General features: G+C 41.8%; 1 protein-coding gene across 1 annotated transcript; it reads right to left on the reverse strand.

Annotated features, from left to right (window-relative positions):
* Positions 1-691: 691 nt before the first annotated feature.
* AGO4 (argonaute RISC catalytic component 4) lies at positions 692-13,534 on the reverse strand. The gene is made up of 17 exons (XM_009328225.1): positions 13,195-13,534; positions 12,357-12,477; positions 11,134-11,315; positions 10,594-10,730; positions 10,380-10,514; positions 10,115-10,202; positions 9,556-9,703; positions 9,356-9,475; positions 9,002-9,130; positions 8,716-8,849; positions 7,735-7,919; positions 7,274-7,433; positions 6,351-6,666; positions 5,969-6,103; positions 5,083-5,184; positions 4,659-4,858; positions 692-4,552 (listed from the first exon to the last, which is right to left on the reverse strand). Exons 1-17 carry the CDS (start codon positions 13,383-13,385, stop codon positions 4,444-4,446), a joined length of 2,592 nt encoding a protein of 863 aa, XP_009326500.1. The 5' UTR covers positions 13,386-13,534; the 3' UTR covers positions 692-4,443.
* Between the last annotated feature and the right edge of the window lie 2,676 nt (positions 13,535-16,210).

Genomic DNA, 16,210 nt, shown 5'->3' on the forward strand with positions numbered 1-16,210 from the left:
GCCGAGCGCCGGCGGGGAGGGCCGAAGGCATGGTGCAGCTCCGGCCCCGGCCGGGTTCCTGGGGTTGGGTCCAAGTCATCTTTACGTCACTTTGGGAAGACGCTGGGACACAGCCACCCTCCGCTTCTGGGCTCCTCGGGCTTGCCTGAGGCTGAACAATCTCGGTTCCCAAACCCACAGCATCTCCACTGGAAAAAAAAAAAAAAAAAATTAAAAAATTAAAAGCCCAGAAACAGGGGTTTGCTGAAGACGCAGGTTATTTTAAGCAATCACGTGTCCCGAGTGCAGTTATAGCTGTCGTGTTTTGGCCTTGTCCAAAAGCTTTTTCTGTCCTTACCGTGGTATTTTTAGTGAAGTACAGTTGTCTGAGGACACAACAAACCCTCACCTGAAATGGAGATGAATAAGCAAACAGCTCTTTCATTTATTAATTTGCGACTCTCCAATATAGAATCACTTCTCCAGGCAGATACAGTCTATCGACACCGTATTTTCTCTAGACATTGCTATAGAATTTCCGAGATCGTTAAAAAAATACGGCCCTTCTAAACATCCCCCCTGGGGCTAGCACAGGCTCCGAAAACAGGTAATTTAAGCCCTCCCTTTAATATCGCCGAGGATGTTATCCAGGTATATTTCTATCGCTTTCTAAATCCCAGCACATCAGAAATAAATAAGTTGTGGCAATGAGTTCCACAGGTTACACATTGTGTACAAGTTTTAATTAAAAGTTAAATTATTTAAGACATTTGTTTACAGGCAACAGTATTGGTTGCTCACGCTGTACATTGCATTTATTAGACATCAACAAGGAAAAACAGAACATTTGGCACAAGAATGCCAATTTTTATTATCATCATTATTTTTGGACACATGAACACAAAATATCCCTGCAGGCTAAAAAAAAAAAAATACATTGCAAGTTGTACACGACCAGCATCTTACCGCAATATGGGGCTGCTAACCCACCCATAACAGTTTAGAAAGAGTACCTCGTATTGCTATAGACATACACCCAGTCCAAATTTAATAAAATACAATTTTAAACAGTACAAGTCTAACAATATAGAAACAAAAATTACATCATAAGTCAAAATGAACGAATGCAAACATTTTACATTGAAGTTTCAGCCTCTAGACATAGAAATATGAAAATGTCAATAGCAAGGTATAAGAAAATCTGTAAGTGATATTACAAGATCTTTCCTCCAATGCACAAGGAAAAAACCTTGTAGTTGAAACAGTATTGATACAATGCCCTCCAAACCCTGCTTTCCTAAAATGAAAGCAGAGTTACTCCCTTGCTATTGAGCAAGAAAAATCCTACGGCACATCCACAAAGGTGGTTTGGGGGGTAGGTCTTGTTAAACGCTGGATCTGAACAAAGGTGCCCTTCCCCGTCTGAAGAGCAAAGCTGTCGATAGCGGCCGAGTAACTCCGACGCTGTGTCTGGGACAAGAGACGCGCTGCCTGAAGCGCGTCTGCCTGGGCATCACCGCCTCTTACACCCTGTGGAGGCAGCTACAGGCGCTACACTGAACCGCGGTACTCACGACGAGAATAAATAAGCCAGGCTGTTCAATCGTTGGAGACAGGCTAACTAGCGATTGCCAGAGCTTGTTCAGAATTCAGCTGTTCACGAAGCAAGCAGAACAGGTTTGAAAATGGGATTTCTGCCCCTTTTTTCTTTTTTTGTCAACCACCCCCTTCCCCAGCTCTTTAAACTTTGCTACATTTAAAATCTTTCACACCACATAGCTAAACAGTGGCCAACAGGCTTTATTTATTAAAAAAAAAAAAAAAACAAAAAACCAAACCAAACCAAAACACCCTAAGAACTACATCTACAGAATGCACATCTTCCCATTGATTGACACATGCATAACGATTCAGTCAGTCCCAAGGGGTTAATCCAGATCGTCAAGCCCAACCTCCAGACTTGGACTCAGACCTGTGTAGGACAGCACTGCCGAAACTTTGATCTTACCGTCACCGCCACGCAACGGTCCTGAACTTCAGTGCTCTTCTCCCAAAGCGACAGCACCGCACCCTTGGCGGTGTCCCTCTACAGCGGTGTTTTAACACCGGACTGAGTTGGGGCTCTCGCCCTGCGGCCCAGGGCTGCCGAGGTCCAACAATCCACGTAGTCGGAGGTTAAATATTCAGTCCAGTCACAGGCAAACAAAGGAGAGGCTCTCACTTCACTCAATCTGAACTAGGAGTGCTTGGCACTGGACAACTAACTAACTGGTGATAAAATTAAGTATTTCTTATGCACCCTTGATTAAACCAGTCACATTCTTGCCTAGTGCACAAACTCAAAATAGCGATCTTTGATCCTATAACCTAAAAAGGGTGCTCAGTTTGTTTTCAAGGTGCCAGAGTTCTCCATGTGTGTTGGGTCAGTCAGAGTTCATTCTAAAAAGGGGGTTTTTGTATTCTCCCTGAACGAGTACTGAGAAAAGCAGCCATCTAGCTGAAGCAGCGGTCAGTCTCCCACCCACATGTCCTGATTTTATTACACAAGTGAGGTATTCTTTAAAAAAAATTAAAAAACTAAAAAGAATCTTTTTTTTTCCCAATCTAAACCTGTCCACAGTACGTGCCAGGAGCAGAGTTTGCTTCAGTCCCATTTTCAACAGAAATGAAAAAAGTTTGAACTTAATTTAATGAGACGTACTACTTGAAAGAAGGTTATAAAACTGTTTGAAGACTAAGCTCAGCGTACTCTGGTACAACTGAAAAAAACCAGCATTTAGAAATGTAAACTTTAATTTATTTACAAGCTTAAAGACTGAAGGAAACAGCATTTCATATTGCTGAAATTTTGAGGGGGCTGGTTCCTAAGCTTTGGAACAGCAGACAACTTAGCAGCAAACCCCACACAAGCATCAGAGACCACAGTGCAATCGCTGGACTTCTCAAACGTCTGTTATCAAAGTAGTGGTGTTGGCTCTACGCAGTTTAGGAATAAGCCTTTAATCTGCGTTAACTCATGTTAACACCAAGAGGAATCTAGTCTTAACGTACTATGTTCGTGGATTCCAAGAGTATTCAGTGAAACCAAGCCCCTCTTCGATATTACACGTTGCAGCTGAAAAAAGCCAAGCAGATTAAAAAACCCTAATTTCTAGGCTGGGACAGAATCAGAGTGCGAGACTTACATTGGTTAAACATGCTGTTGAATGCAGTTGTGTGCGCAACCTAGATTCCCAGGGGAAAAAAGTTTAAAATGCTGGTACAAGTCCTTAGGTTGCCCGTCACACAATACATTTAGACTGTACAGATTGGCAAGCCTTTCCTACACGTAACACCCAGTTTCCAAGCTTATAAAAAATGTTGTAGACAGGACACCAACAGTGAATATAAAACAGTTAAAAATAATTCTTAAAAAAAGCATGGAAATGCGTCTTTTCTAATCAGTTTCAGAAACTGCCAAATTGTGTGTTCAGAAAACGACACGAGAATGTTGGTTCAACTCATGCATAATCCTCAGCTAGAAAATTACACTGTTAGGGGGGCTTAAAAAACAAATATTTATTGCCAAAGTTAAACCTTCTGTGAGAAAAAAGTTTTAAAATCACTTAGATTTATCAAACCACACAGCAGCATAAAGTGGGCACTTTTGTAAAAGTTTGCAAAATATCTAAAAGCTAATTTTTTTTTTTTTGTTTTTATCATTTTTAGAGGGGGAAATGATGGTTCAGTACTTGTTACGATACCATGGCAGTATTATTTGTAACCATTATAATTAAAATCTACTGACAGGCATCACTATCTGGTTATATTACACATTCACAGAACAAGAACCACCTATTTGAAGTCGCAGTATAGTGCAATTGCTTTGCAGCCGAAGTCTGCAGAGATTAAAAAGATAATTAGTAAAACTGACAAAAAACTGCAATACCTGTGAAAGTTATGTTTGTTAAAAGGCATTTACAGTAGTGAAGTCTAAAATCTCCATTAAAAAATCTATGGCCCCACACAATAGAACAATTACATTTAACTGGAGTAAAACATTTTGCCATAATATGCATACTCACTAAGCAGTGCACGAAGACAGGGAATCAGTCGTCATGATAAACTAATGGGATGAGAAGATAACTTAAAAACGATAGCTAGCAAAATATTCAATAGAAACCTTTCGTGCCAAGTCCTTTAAAAATTTCAGGATGATCAGCCTTTTGCGCTTTGAGGTAAAAATTCAGTCAAATGCATCAGAAAAGACAGTCTATGAATTTCTATTACATAAAATAATGAAACAAATGGCTCAATTGTGTTGGTGCATCAGACATTGCTGTGAAGTACAGATTCAGTGCGACCGTTCAGAGCTGCTGGTAGTGGGCAGTCTGAAATAAACTGGGCCCCAGCCATAGCAGTAGGCATTCAAAACATTTCAGGACTGCATGGGTTGGTGGTTCTGCCTCATCTTCCCAGATGCTCTCAAGCAAAATACATCGTATGCTGAGTATCATGGTGGATCTGCACTGCCTTTGCCAGAGCCTGAGGATCGCGGCCATTGCTCTGTCCTGACACGTGGCTGCCTTCAGCACTGTAAAAACGCAGACACATACAGAGAACCATGAACAATTGGGCCAAGCAGCATATAATTCGGGCCCGCTATCTGTCTACCAAGACGACGAGGCACAGTTCCTTACCTGTCATGATCCTTGTCCACAAGATGGTACCTGGCCCTAAACGCTACCAGCCTGGCATAGTATGCAGGAGCTGGAATAGAGACAGATCGCGTACACCGGACATACGTGTGACACAGCTGATACGTCAACAGCTGTAGTTCGTCTGCAGTAAAACAGTTGTCGTCCCACAAGACCTGATAGTGGGAGGGCCGGCTGGTTCCCTGTGGAGAACAGATGAGCAGTCAGCTGGAGAGCATCAACAAAACCAGAAGTGGTACCTGAAGGCTGTACCTTCTATCGGTGCATTGAAGAGCAAGTGCCAAACGGGCACTGAACTGATGCAACTGTAAGTCTGCCCAGCTATAAATAGAAGCAGTTATCACTCATCAGGGCAACTATAAGGATTTAGTCCCATAGCCTGAGCACAGCAGAGCTGAAACGTTACCTGAATTCCCGCGTGGCTACAGAGGTAAAAGTCAAATTCAGAAGGATGTGTGATCGTGCTGTCCACAGTAGTGCCTGCTGGTACGTTGCCGCTCTTACCCACCTATTGAGGAAAGTTTATTATTAGCCAATGGATTTTTTTTTGGAAGTGACCCAAAATTACCTCCTAAGGCAGGTTCTACTCAAAGCTGTTTGAGAATTTACTGCTCAAAAAGGTGGAAAAATACTAAGGTCATTTACACAGGAGGAATTGAAAATGTTCTCTGTGAGTTCATTTTTAGAAATTTCACCAAATCCAACTGGTGTGTCATGAGAGAAAAATAAAATACTTGCCAGTAGCATTAAAATTGCAGAGTGGGATCAAGCCTACACGAGTCATTCAGGATCTGACAATGCAGGTTTTCTGAAATAAATTTATTTCATACCCTTGTTTGCACTCACACCCCAGAGATCTGTATTTTTCAAGCAAACCTGAGATCAAGAACTTTCCTAAAGAAGGTTCCTTAGTTGGCTTACGGATTTGTGCCACGGGCAAATCTTACAGATGCATCTAGAGACAGAACAGGCAACAAACTGAACAACTGGTTCAGTTTATGGTCAGGAATCCCAGACCATAGCTCCAGATACACAAATACAGGGATACAGAGTACGTCTACTCCAAAAGGGGCTGGGAACAAGCTGTTCCATCTGACCGCTTGATCTAGAGCAATAAAAAAAGGGGAAGAACTGGCTATTCTGGTAGAGAAAGCACGTTACTGCACAGAACTGCTACTGCTCATACAGATTAATTCAGTTTTAGTGGGCAAGATGGATACCGCCCTGCTTAACCAAACAATCTTACTTTCCTGTTGCCATCACCTCCTTCTTATGTAGTCAACATTACTTGCCCTTTCAGTTTTGTCAGCACAGAATAGTCTGGTGTGATGCCTTTTCTGCACAACAATGTAGGTTATTCCTGGTCTATAATCTTCTTCCAAACTAATACAGGCCTTCCGGATTGCTATCAGTTCTGGCCAAGCTACCTAAAAGTAGAAGATTTAACTATTAGGTGCTGAATTCGGTACATATAGTATTATTTTCATTTTTTCCGTGTACAAATGCCGCTTTGTAAGGAACATGATCAGACAGGAAAACTGTACATTGTGCTTGCCCAGGAAAACGCAATTAAACTATTAATTGTCCCCTTAACAAATGCAATCCACATGAAAATATACGTATTTTCGAGGGCCAATCCCTTTTCACAAGCAACAAGAAATCATTAGACAATACCTGCTTCATCTGTCCTTCTGATACTCCCCCTCTGTAGTAAATGATCCTTGTGGGCTTAAAACGAGTGGATTTGTAAAACTGGATCAACAGTTCTCGCACCATATTAGTCAGGTCCTGTATCACCTCCTGACTGTACAGCAACTCCTGGGAGGTCTCCTGTCGGGAGGTCTGCACGCGCACCGTAGCACAGTAACGGCTAGGATGGCCATCCATGCTGCCTACCACAGCAGCTATGGAAGGCTTCTTTCCATCCCCAGCAGGAGGGTGAGTGACATCTGCTCCCAAAAAGATCACTGGCTGCTGGAACACCGAGGGCCTGTTTAATATGATTAAGGTTTATTAAATAATAAATAATAACAATAATAATACAAAGAAGGGGGGTGAGGAAGGAAAAAAATTACAACCGAGGAAGGTATATCCAAACCGTTCAACAGAACTAAAACCCTGTCAGAATCTTTAAGGATGAAGTTCTCTGCCTCAAGCTCTTACAGTCCAGAGAGAACAGAAGGTGAAAAGGAAAGGACCAAAGGCAGACAAAGTTACAGGCATTTATCACAAGTCACTCTTCCTCACTCCTTTTCTTTCAATTTGGAAGGAAATACAGTATGCTTAAGGGGGCGGCAAGAGGAAGAAGGTAGACTGAGTGAACCCAAAGGCAGGAAGGAGAGACATGGGAAGAAAAAGCCTTTGTGAGCTTGTTTTCACACACACTGCTGGATGGCTCTATCACTAGAGGTGATCCTCGGCACAGGGCTCACTAAGCAGATTCTGAATGCAGAAGCATCCTTCTCTGTCCACTTCAGACTGTGGGCATTTCTAAAGCACGTAATGTTTTGAAAGGCATCATCTTAGCGAACAAAACAAAAGGACACCGTTTTGCTTGACAATCCAGACTTCAACAAGAGCTTTAGATTTAATCTCACCTTTGATGAGGTACAAGCACATTGTTGATTCCTCCAAGCTTTGCATTTATCTTCAGACACAGGTTGGACAGTGTTTGTGGTGAGGTTTTTACCACATTCTTTACCTGAACACACTGAGTGGCCATTCCTAGAAGTGTGTCACCAACCCGCTTTACTTCAGCTGTGACAGAAAAATAAGTTAGTGGTTCCAATTACCTGAACAGTCAGTAGTTCCATCTGCTGTCTCTTCCCCCCTCCCCCAAATGTTGTCATAATTCAGATCCTTAAAAGTTCACCAACAAAGGTTCAGTTCGCTCTTTGGTAATATACAAGTACTCCACTCAGACCTGACAAACCCATCTCCAAAACCACCTTTTAAATGGAAGATACTGCCTGCTCTGTCTCCTTCCTACCGCTGAAGTGCACAATAAGATGCCCACTTGCTGTACAACTAATTACACTTTACAGCCTCTTCTCCATACCGTACACAGGTGTCTTTCCAGGTAGAATCACCACAATCAGTTGCAGACCAACGTAAGTCAGTTTTAAGTGTTTAAACATGGGCTCCACACTGTCTGCACCCTGGGCATATTTGCAGAAACAGGGCTGGCCTTGGATCGGCATCCCTGCATCCTTGGAGATCTTGCGCAGCTGGTCAGTAAAACTCCTGTAAATGAAATAGAAATGGATTTGTCCTGGCGTTTTCACTATGCTTCACTTTGCCATTAATTTTCTCAACAAGATCTAAGCTATTTCACAGCACTTCCAATTTGACACTACAGTAATTATTTTTTAGCAATTCTATCACTGTAAGAAACTCACTAATAGGATTCTAACCCTGTTTGAGGACATTTCATAAGCCTCTGTTTCTGTAATTTTAGAAGTCTTGGGGAAACAAACATACATTTGAGTTGAACATTCCAAGGCGGGTTCCCAAACTAATACTGATGCTCTGGTAGATTTTTACTCATCCAAACTTATCTGAGCATTATTGCAGCCACGATTTTTTCCATTTCAGTGGTTCACACAACCTCTATCTTTAGGATTCTGTAGAGTAATTTGAAGGACAGGGGAAAAAATGTGGCGTTATGTTGCCTGGGAGGCAGTAAAGGTTAAGAAAAAAAATAGTTCAGGTTTTAGAATGAGACACCATCATCAGTTATTTGTAAAAACAGAATACAAGTAGAATGCAGTCTCCAGGGCAGGAAACAGCCTCAGCGGTAACGGAATTAATGCTTTTCCTAGCTGGCCAATTAGGTTATCAACTTTTTCGTAGTGTCCTCCCAAACTGTATTGAAGTATTCAAGACATTTACATCAAGTATTTAAGACACTGCAGAACTGTCATTTCCTCTTTTTACTACTAGATGCATTAAAATCAACTTATATTGCATATCACCTTTCAGAAATATGAGGAAAATAAACCTTGAAATAAGTATCCTGAATAAATAGGAAAACACTTACTTCAGTAAGTCTTCCCTGCATTGTTTTTGAGGAGCAAAACAGGCAACAGCCCAAACTTTAATCTCAATGCCAGCGTAGAACTGTTTCCCTCTCATGTCCCACACACCTTGGTTTGGTGTGGCCACAGTCTTGTTCTAGGTAAAAACCAAAGGCAAATTAAAACACTGCTTTGTTTTGACTATAGTCAAACAGTGCTCATACAAAGGAAGCCTTATGAGAAGATATAGGGAACACTTAATTTAAATAACCTCAGGACAAAGTATTTTACAAGACATGGAAAACTCACTCTGCCTCCATATTGCAGCATTGGTGCTGGCAAAACTCTGCCTGTCAACTCCGTCATTTCATTATGGACAACAATACCAAACTCCTTCAGATATGGATCAGGTCCACCAACCATACTGTTACTTTTCACCTGGTGACAAGACAAGTGTTTATGTAACTACACCTAATGCTTCAGGCAGCTCTGTCCTCTTTGCCATGAACAGGCTTTCTATTTAAAAGGATTTGTTTTAAAGTAGTCAGATTTTTTAACTTCTGCAGTTCTTGGTTATTCTGCTTATCATTAGATATGCTACAATGCTTCTGGAAGAGCCATCGGAGGACAAACGCAGACTGTTTAGCTGGACAAAACACTTACTAGTCTGCTGATTTCTTCCTGTCGGTCCGGTGCAGATCTTGCAGTTGCTTTTATCATAGTCGACGTCTGATTGTCTGTTAGCTTCTTTATACATCTCTGGCCTGCCACTATGTTACACACCTACACAGGAACAGCGAGAGGTGGCGTGATACCATTTAACGGAGGACACACCGCAGTGCAAGAGAAAGTTAGGTTCTTACCTCAAGCGGTAAGTATGTGTGTTTCTGTTCCTGTCCTACTTGGAGACAGGGAAGGTGAGGATATTTTAGCTGCAGACTGTACTTCTGCTTAAAATACTGAGCTACTGTACACTCCATAGCCTGCCCATTTTCCAGCTGCAGAGGAAACCTACAAAGGACGTTTGTTCTGGTTAGACTTTTCAAGATTTTTTTTTTTTAAAAGGAAAAATTGGTATGGAAAAATCTATTCTAGGCTAGAAATGCTGGAAACATTTATTTTCCTTAGCTACTGGATCTCTTCTTTATGAAAAGATTTTATAGACTATATACTGAGTTTTCCATAGCTATTTTAAAAATTATAGCCTTTGATAACTATATTTAAAAGTCAGGATACAGCTTCAGTTTTCCTGTGTTGAAGGAAATAAAGCAGTGGTCTAAACCCACACTATTCCTAAACACTCTTGTAAAGCTACACAGCTGCTTCACCTCCAGAATCAACTGTTCTTGCATAAATGATATAGCTAGCGTATCTAATAGGTTCAAGATTTTTAAAGTTGTCAGAAAGTGCTCGTATACATACGTCTGATGACTGGCTGGTCGCCGAGTAACATTGCAGACTCGGTATTTTCTCTTCATCTGGCCACAATGGGTAACCTCTACTTTTAGACCTGAAAGCCCAACACAAAAGTCATCTAAATAAATTCAGGCATAGGAGTCACCTTTGAGAAAGGTGAGGGCAAAAAGGAACAGGCCAGCTTCCCAAGTGCCTTGCAAATTTTCATTACAACATAATATGAGCAGGTTTCCAGTGTTTTTGTTGCACCAGCTTTAGAACAAGCCTTTACCTCTGATTTCTTTGGTAAATTTGACACGCTGGGAGTCCGTAAGAGGCTTGGTTTGTTCGTTGATGTTCTGAATGTCCAAGACCTCGCACATGAACTCAATGATAGGCTGGGCACGATAGAAAGCAGTTGCTGACACTAAGATTAAAGAAGAGGACATTTAATTTAGAAGCAGCAAGAACTCCGTTACATTAGCGGGACAGAATTTCCTACATACCATCAATGTTGAGCATCATGTTCCACATGGCAGGCCTGACCGACTGGTGGAACCCAAACCAGACCTCCCTGCCACCACCCAGAGGGTGGTAATAACCTTCAGGAGGGGAGAAAAAGGAGCGACCCACAGGAGTGTACCTGAAAAAAATAAGAAAATTAATACTTTGATCATTCTTTTCTGATACACCTTTTTACATTCATGCTTATAGTGTTTAAAAGTACGGTAAATTTCTACAGCACGTTGTAAGTGTTAGAGCTAACTTACGGCAAGCATACAAAGCCTTTACCAACAGTGCAGTTGGAAAGGCTATAGCAAATTCCTGTTAGAAACATGACCAGCAGATACAAGTCCTGAGTTCAGATCAGATTTCCCTATTCTAGTGCAAATTTGTAAGGCAGGCGTTGAATTACACAACCGCATCCCTCATCCCTTCTACTGCAGGAAAGCGTAATAGCAGTAGAATAGCAGCAAGAAATAACTAATACAAACATTAAGACAGATGTAAGATTAAGCCAGTCAGGAAGGCACCAAAAGTCCCACCTCATGGACGGAAGGTGCCGTGTGATTACGTCAAGCGCCTGTACAGAATCTTCAGGAACTTCATTCAAGTGCCCTGCCAGAGCTTCCAGCAGCAACTGAAGGCTGACGACTGACACCCACTGAATGGACACTTTAAATGTCTGGTCCTTCCCCTCTCCTGGAAGTGTCACCTCCATATCCACCTGACATAGTCAGAACAGAATTAAGCACAAGCTTTTGTTATGGATTGCAGACTGTCACAACACTAAGCAATGTTATGTTTTTCTCCTAGGTATCCTTTGAATCTATATTTTTGATGATTAGTTTGTGTAATTCTCTTAAAATGATGGTTTCCTTAGGATTTCGAAAGCTTGTAATTTAGTCATCTGAGAAACTGCACTGAGGTATCTTTAAGTGTAAATTTTAAGCAGTAATTAGTACGACATCAAAGCTCTGGAGAACTGTGAGTCTTTTTTTTTTTTTTTTTTTTAAGTCAGCCAATTAATAGCAAGATGTCTTGTGAACCAAACGGGAAGGCAAGAAAACCTTTTGGCCAAAAAGACGACTCACTGGGAAACACAAATCTCAGCGTTCCAGCACAGTACTTGAGATTATTCTCAAACACCATCAGCCCAAAGCGTAAATGTGAACTCATTTTACGTATTCCTCATGGCACTGTACCAGCAATAACCAGATCCCTGGGGAGAAGAGTAGATGAGGATTAAGTTTGGTATCCGGACTGGTTAATATAGATTGCAACCTGTTAGAGCCAGGGTGCTGGTGAGCACAGCCCAGGACACGAAGGGCCAGTGCAGCTGATCTAGCTGTTCTTATGGAACAGGAGGACATATCTCAACAGTGCAGCCAAACCAAACCAGCGTATTTGTCATCTACAACTACTTTATCATTTAGCAACAGAACAAGTGTTAGAACAGAGAAAAGTGAAGTTTCTATCGGGGGAGGGGGGGGAATCTACTTGCAGCTCAAAGAGCACAACATACTAATTCACACTATCTCTCAAAAATTCTCCAACTAAAGAGCTGGCAATTAGAAACCCGAAGAAGACAAACCAGTAAAACACCAGTAAGTTTCTAGAGATCCCTGACTGGCACCGCCTGACATTTCCAAGACTATACTAATATGCGTGACAGCATTTTGGGTTTATGTCAATAAAAGAACACTTTTCAAATGACACTGTAACAGTTTTCCCCCAGAAACTTAAAACTGCTTATAAAAACACTTACTCTATCCCGGCCAATAGGTAATGGGTGTGCAGTATACATGTTCCGTTTCCCATCGTATCCAGGCTGCCGATCACCAAATATCTGCATCTTGAAGTGTCTCACCATAGTATCCACCACCTCCCTACAGAGGGATTTATCGAGTTAGGTTGAAGAACAGAAAATCCAGCAATGGTCTTACACAGTTGAAAATTCCTTTTCCACATTTTCGTAAATGAGCAAGGTAGGAGAAACAACAACGCACCAGAGTACACCCGAGTCAACACCAGGAGTTTTAAAAGTCGCCTCCAGATTAAGACAGCTAAGTTTCAACATACAGGTGCCTATAGGCAAGGCAGGTAGCCGTACTGTCAGCAGAGATACAGTCAAAACAGGCAGTGGAATCTGGAGAGCTGTTCAAACACAGGAGCAAATACAGGCATCCACCTTGGGGTGAGTGGGGGTGCTCTGTGGATTGATTCTACTGACAAGACATCCACAGGTGGACCCTAAAATGTTGGCGTCAGTCTGCAAGCTGAATTCCCTCCCCTCAGCTGCCAACACACATTTGTATAATAGACGGCGGAACAATTATCAGGGACATTCACTTGTAGACTGGAAAATAAAAACAGCTGTAGCTCAACGCTTAGTACATTTCCTAGAGCCTTCCAGGTTACAGGCCAATTGCAAAACATTTTAATAAAAATAAGGAGAATATTATATTATAGTTCACTGAAAAGCAACTGCTAACCATAGTACAAACATAAACCGGCCTTTAGTAGATGAAAAATTTCTAGGACGTACAGTTTTCTTAAATTGAGGCATATACACTCTTTAATTTTTTTTATTAAACAACTCATACCTGTTCACTCTTCGGGGGCGTTTTTCTGGTTTGATATCTACATCATAGTGATAAACATCAATCTTAGGGATCTGAACCTGGAAATGATTGGCTAGGAGGCGGATGGGTTTCCCAACAGTTCCCAGGCCTGGGCGACGGGGTGGCTGGAAAAGGCTTGCCGGGGGCCCTAGGGAAGTCAAATAAATATGCATGAGATGTAACTGATCATTCAGTGCAGTAGCCGTTCGGGTGTACTTTAGCTGACTTTCTGACACGGCAGAAAGAAATCTTAAGTAGCTTTCTGAGGTTGCAAATGGAGGTGTTCCAAGTGCCCCGCAGCCTTCCAGCTGCTCAAAACTTCCAGGTTTAAAAAAAAAAAAAAAAAAAAAAGTGTTCCCTAAAGCATATATAGGTTAGTGCCACAATTCATTCTCAAAATTTTAGTGACATTTATTCATGACTGTGCTTATGATCTTGACAGAGTCCTGAGATGGACTGCAACCATTTACATATTATGTATTTTTATATAATGTAAAGATAAATATATTCCTCCCACCATTTCTAGAACTAGCCAACAGCCACACAAGCCACGCTTTTTCATTATCTTCACTGTAGGCTTAAAGTTCAGATGTTAATGATTGTCGCTCTTGGCATACTTAGGACATTTATCCCCAATTTTTATCTGAAAATTGATTATTATCTGGAAACGGCTAAGGGATATTTTTATTCTGAACTAAACTAAAAACGTATTTCTGTACTAGATCTAAGCTAAAACAGTTTTGTCGTTTCCTTTACATCACGAACACATCACTTTTGTTAATAGTGAAATACTTTTCCCCTAGAGCGCAATTTCAGCCAATTTAAAATTCCAACACGAAGAAAGGAGTGAGAAAAGATTTAGGCTTTCTTCTAAAATGAAGAGTAAGGGAGAAAGCATAAAGACAGGTATAGACTCCTAACAGATGTGGAGAAGGTAATTTATTTGGACAAAATAAGAGCTTCAGGAACAGTTCTAAGGAGGAAATTATTGGAGGCTTGAAAAAGTACTCACACACAAGCTAGTCACTAGTTAAGTCTTTAGTGAACTTCCTCAAAGTGTTAAGATCTGAGATACCATGTTAACAAGATTAAACAGACTTTTTTTTAACTCTATCACAGCCTCAGTTGACGGTGCACATAAAGCAAAATGAATTAGTATATTTTCATGGGTTTTGTCTATATCTGCCAGTGCTTAGCGTGATCAAAGTTTCTTCCCTCTGTTGTAGAGTAGCAAAGGAGAGGGGGGAAAAATACTACAATACAAGAATGCAATAATAAAGCAATCATAAAACTTAGGGCAAATTTAGTATCATAAAACTGTGTCAACCCCCCGGTATCCATTTAAGTCAAAGGCTCACTGTTTATACCAGGAGGGAAGAGAAGCAGATAAGCTGTGGGAGGATGAAGCTCATATTTGGGTACACGTCAGGGTGCAGCAATAAACTTTAACACAATCGTAAACTAAACCCAAGACCAAATCTAAGGAGCCTTCTACACTGAGTTTATAAGCCAGCCAATAGCTACTACATTACCAACTAAAATTACCGATCTGAGGACACTAACCCCGGAACACTTTTAAGCAGAAGTAACGCCTGGAGCATGTGAGCGGCTGTAGCCCACTTGACACATCAGCTCCCCAAAGCTGCAGCAGCAGGGTGGCTGCCGGGGCCACAGACATCCCACGCGACACATCACTGGCTCTGCACCCTCCTGACTGATTGTGATTCGCCCGAGAGGAGCTCGCAATGCCATTGCGAAACCGGCTGTGCGGTACAGCTAGTACTTTAAAAAACTACAGCTGTCTTGACAAGCATGAATCATCAAGGGCAATCAAAATTTGCTGTGCTTATTTGGATACTAGACAGATGATCCATTAATCCCATGCTAATTAGTCTGAAGTAAGTGCAGGCACTGACCTCCCACAAGAGATTAAATGACAATTATATTTACCCATTTTCCTCCCTCGGTATTGACAAGTTTTGTAAAGAGGCATGGCAACGCTGACCTCAGTCGGTTTTGATCAAAGGAGATAAAACTTGTATCTTCTCCTTTCTAAAGTTATTTCTCAAAGGATTCCAGAGAATAAGCTAAAAACTGTTTTTCCATTTGAAGCCAGGCTGCCCTGCAAGTCATACTGATTTTATCAGGGTTTTTACCTGATCGGCCTGAGTTGGGTTATGCGTGCTGTTAGCCTTTTAATTTCTTCTACCCTGTGTCGATTACGCACTAAGCACCCTCAACTACGTTACTTCAGACAGGAAGCAGTTTTACAAAACTAAAAGAGGATCTGCTTCTACAGTTGGAAGCCAGAGAGTACACCCTACAGCACATACACATACAGCAGGCTCTCCAAGTCAGCCCTCCGCTATCCTAAAATCTGGATTCTTCTGGAATTGCCCCTCTGTGTCAATAAACATTTCCTATCGCACCAAAATTAACGCTACTTCGATTATGCCAACAGTGTGATCGGGAACTTGGTGGACAAGATGCGCAGACCACTTAGGTCAAGAAATACATCTTGCAGACATTTGATAGAAGAATAATCATGGAATAAGACACAAGTAGGAAAATGCCACCTGCAAAACACCACCGATATTTAACCAAAGTTTGTTAAAAAAAATAACGTCCGTATTTTCAGAAAGTATCACTTTGAACTCTTAGTAATGGCTTAATGTCAAGAATACGACTTATAATCGTAGAGCTCACAGGACTCACGTGCAGGGAGCGTGTAACTGTGTACATCTGGAGACCTACGCCTGCTTCCCTACCTCCTCGCCGTCGCTGTTCCACTCACAAGCCAGAGCCAAGCCGTGCCCAGCCTGGCCGCGCCCGAGGCCGCGTCCCCTTTACTCTCGGGAGGGTAAAGTCACCCCACAGCCCGGGCGGAGAACTTCCACCGCAGCTGCAGCCTGTTCGGCAGGAGCTGCGAGGGCACATGCAAATCTCCTCGGAAAGTTTAGCGACCTGCTGCAGTTCCTCTTTAAAGCAAAGCGCCCGG

The sequence above is a fragment of the Pygoscelis adeliae genome, unplaced genomic scaffold (genome assembly GCF_000699105.1).
Source record: "Pygoscelis adeliae isolate BGI_AS28 unplaced genomic scaffold, ASM69910v1 Scaffold387, whole genome shotgun sequence".
Lineage (NCBI taxonomy): Eukaryota > Metazoa > Chordata > Aves > Sphenisciformes > Spheniscidae > Pygoscelis > Pygoscelis adeliae.

Coding starts and splice junctions, on each gene's coding strand:
- AGO4 (XM_009328225.1), bottom strand. CDS start 13,385: ATGCATATTTATTTGACTTCCCTAGGGCCCCCGGCAAGCCTTTTCCAG. Junction 5,185..5,968: donor GTGCTGACAAAACTGAAAGG/GCAAGTAATGTT, acceptor TTTCCTCAATAG/GTGGGTAAGAGCGGCAACGT. Junction 4,859..5,082: donor GTAGCCACGCGGGAATTCAG/GTAACGTTTCAG, acceptor TGTTCTCCACAG/GGAACCAGCCGGCCCTCCCA.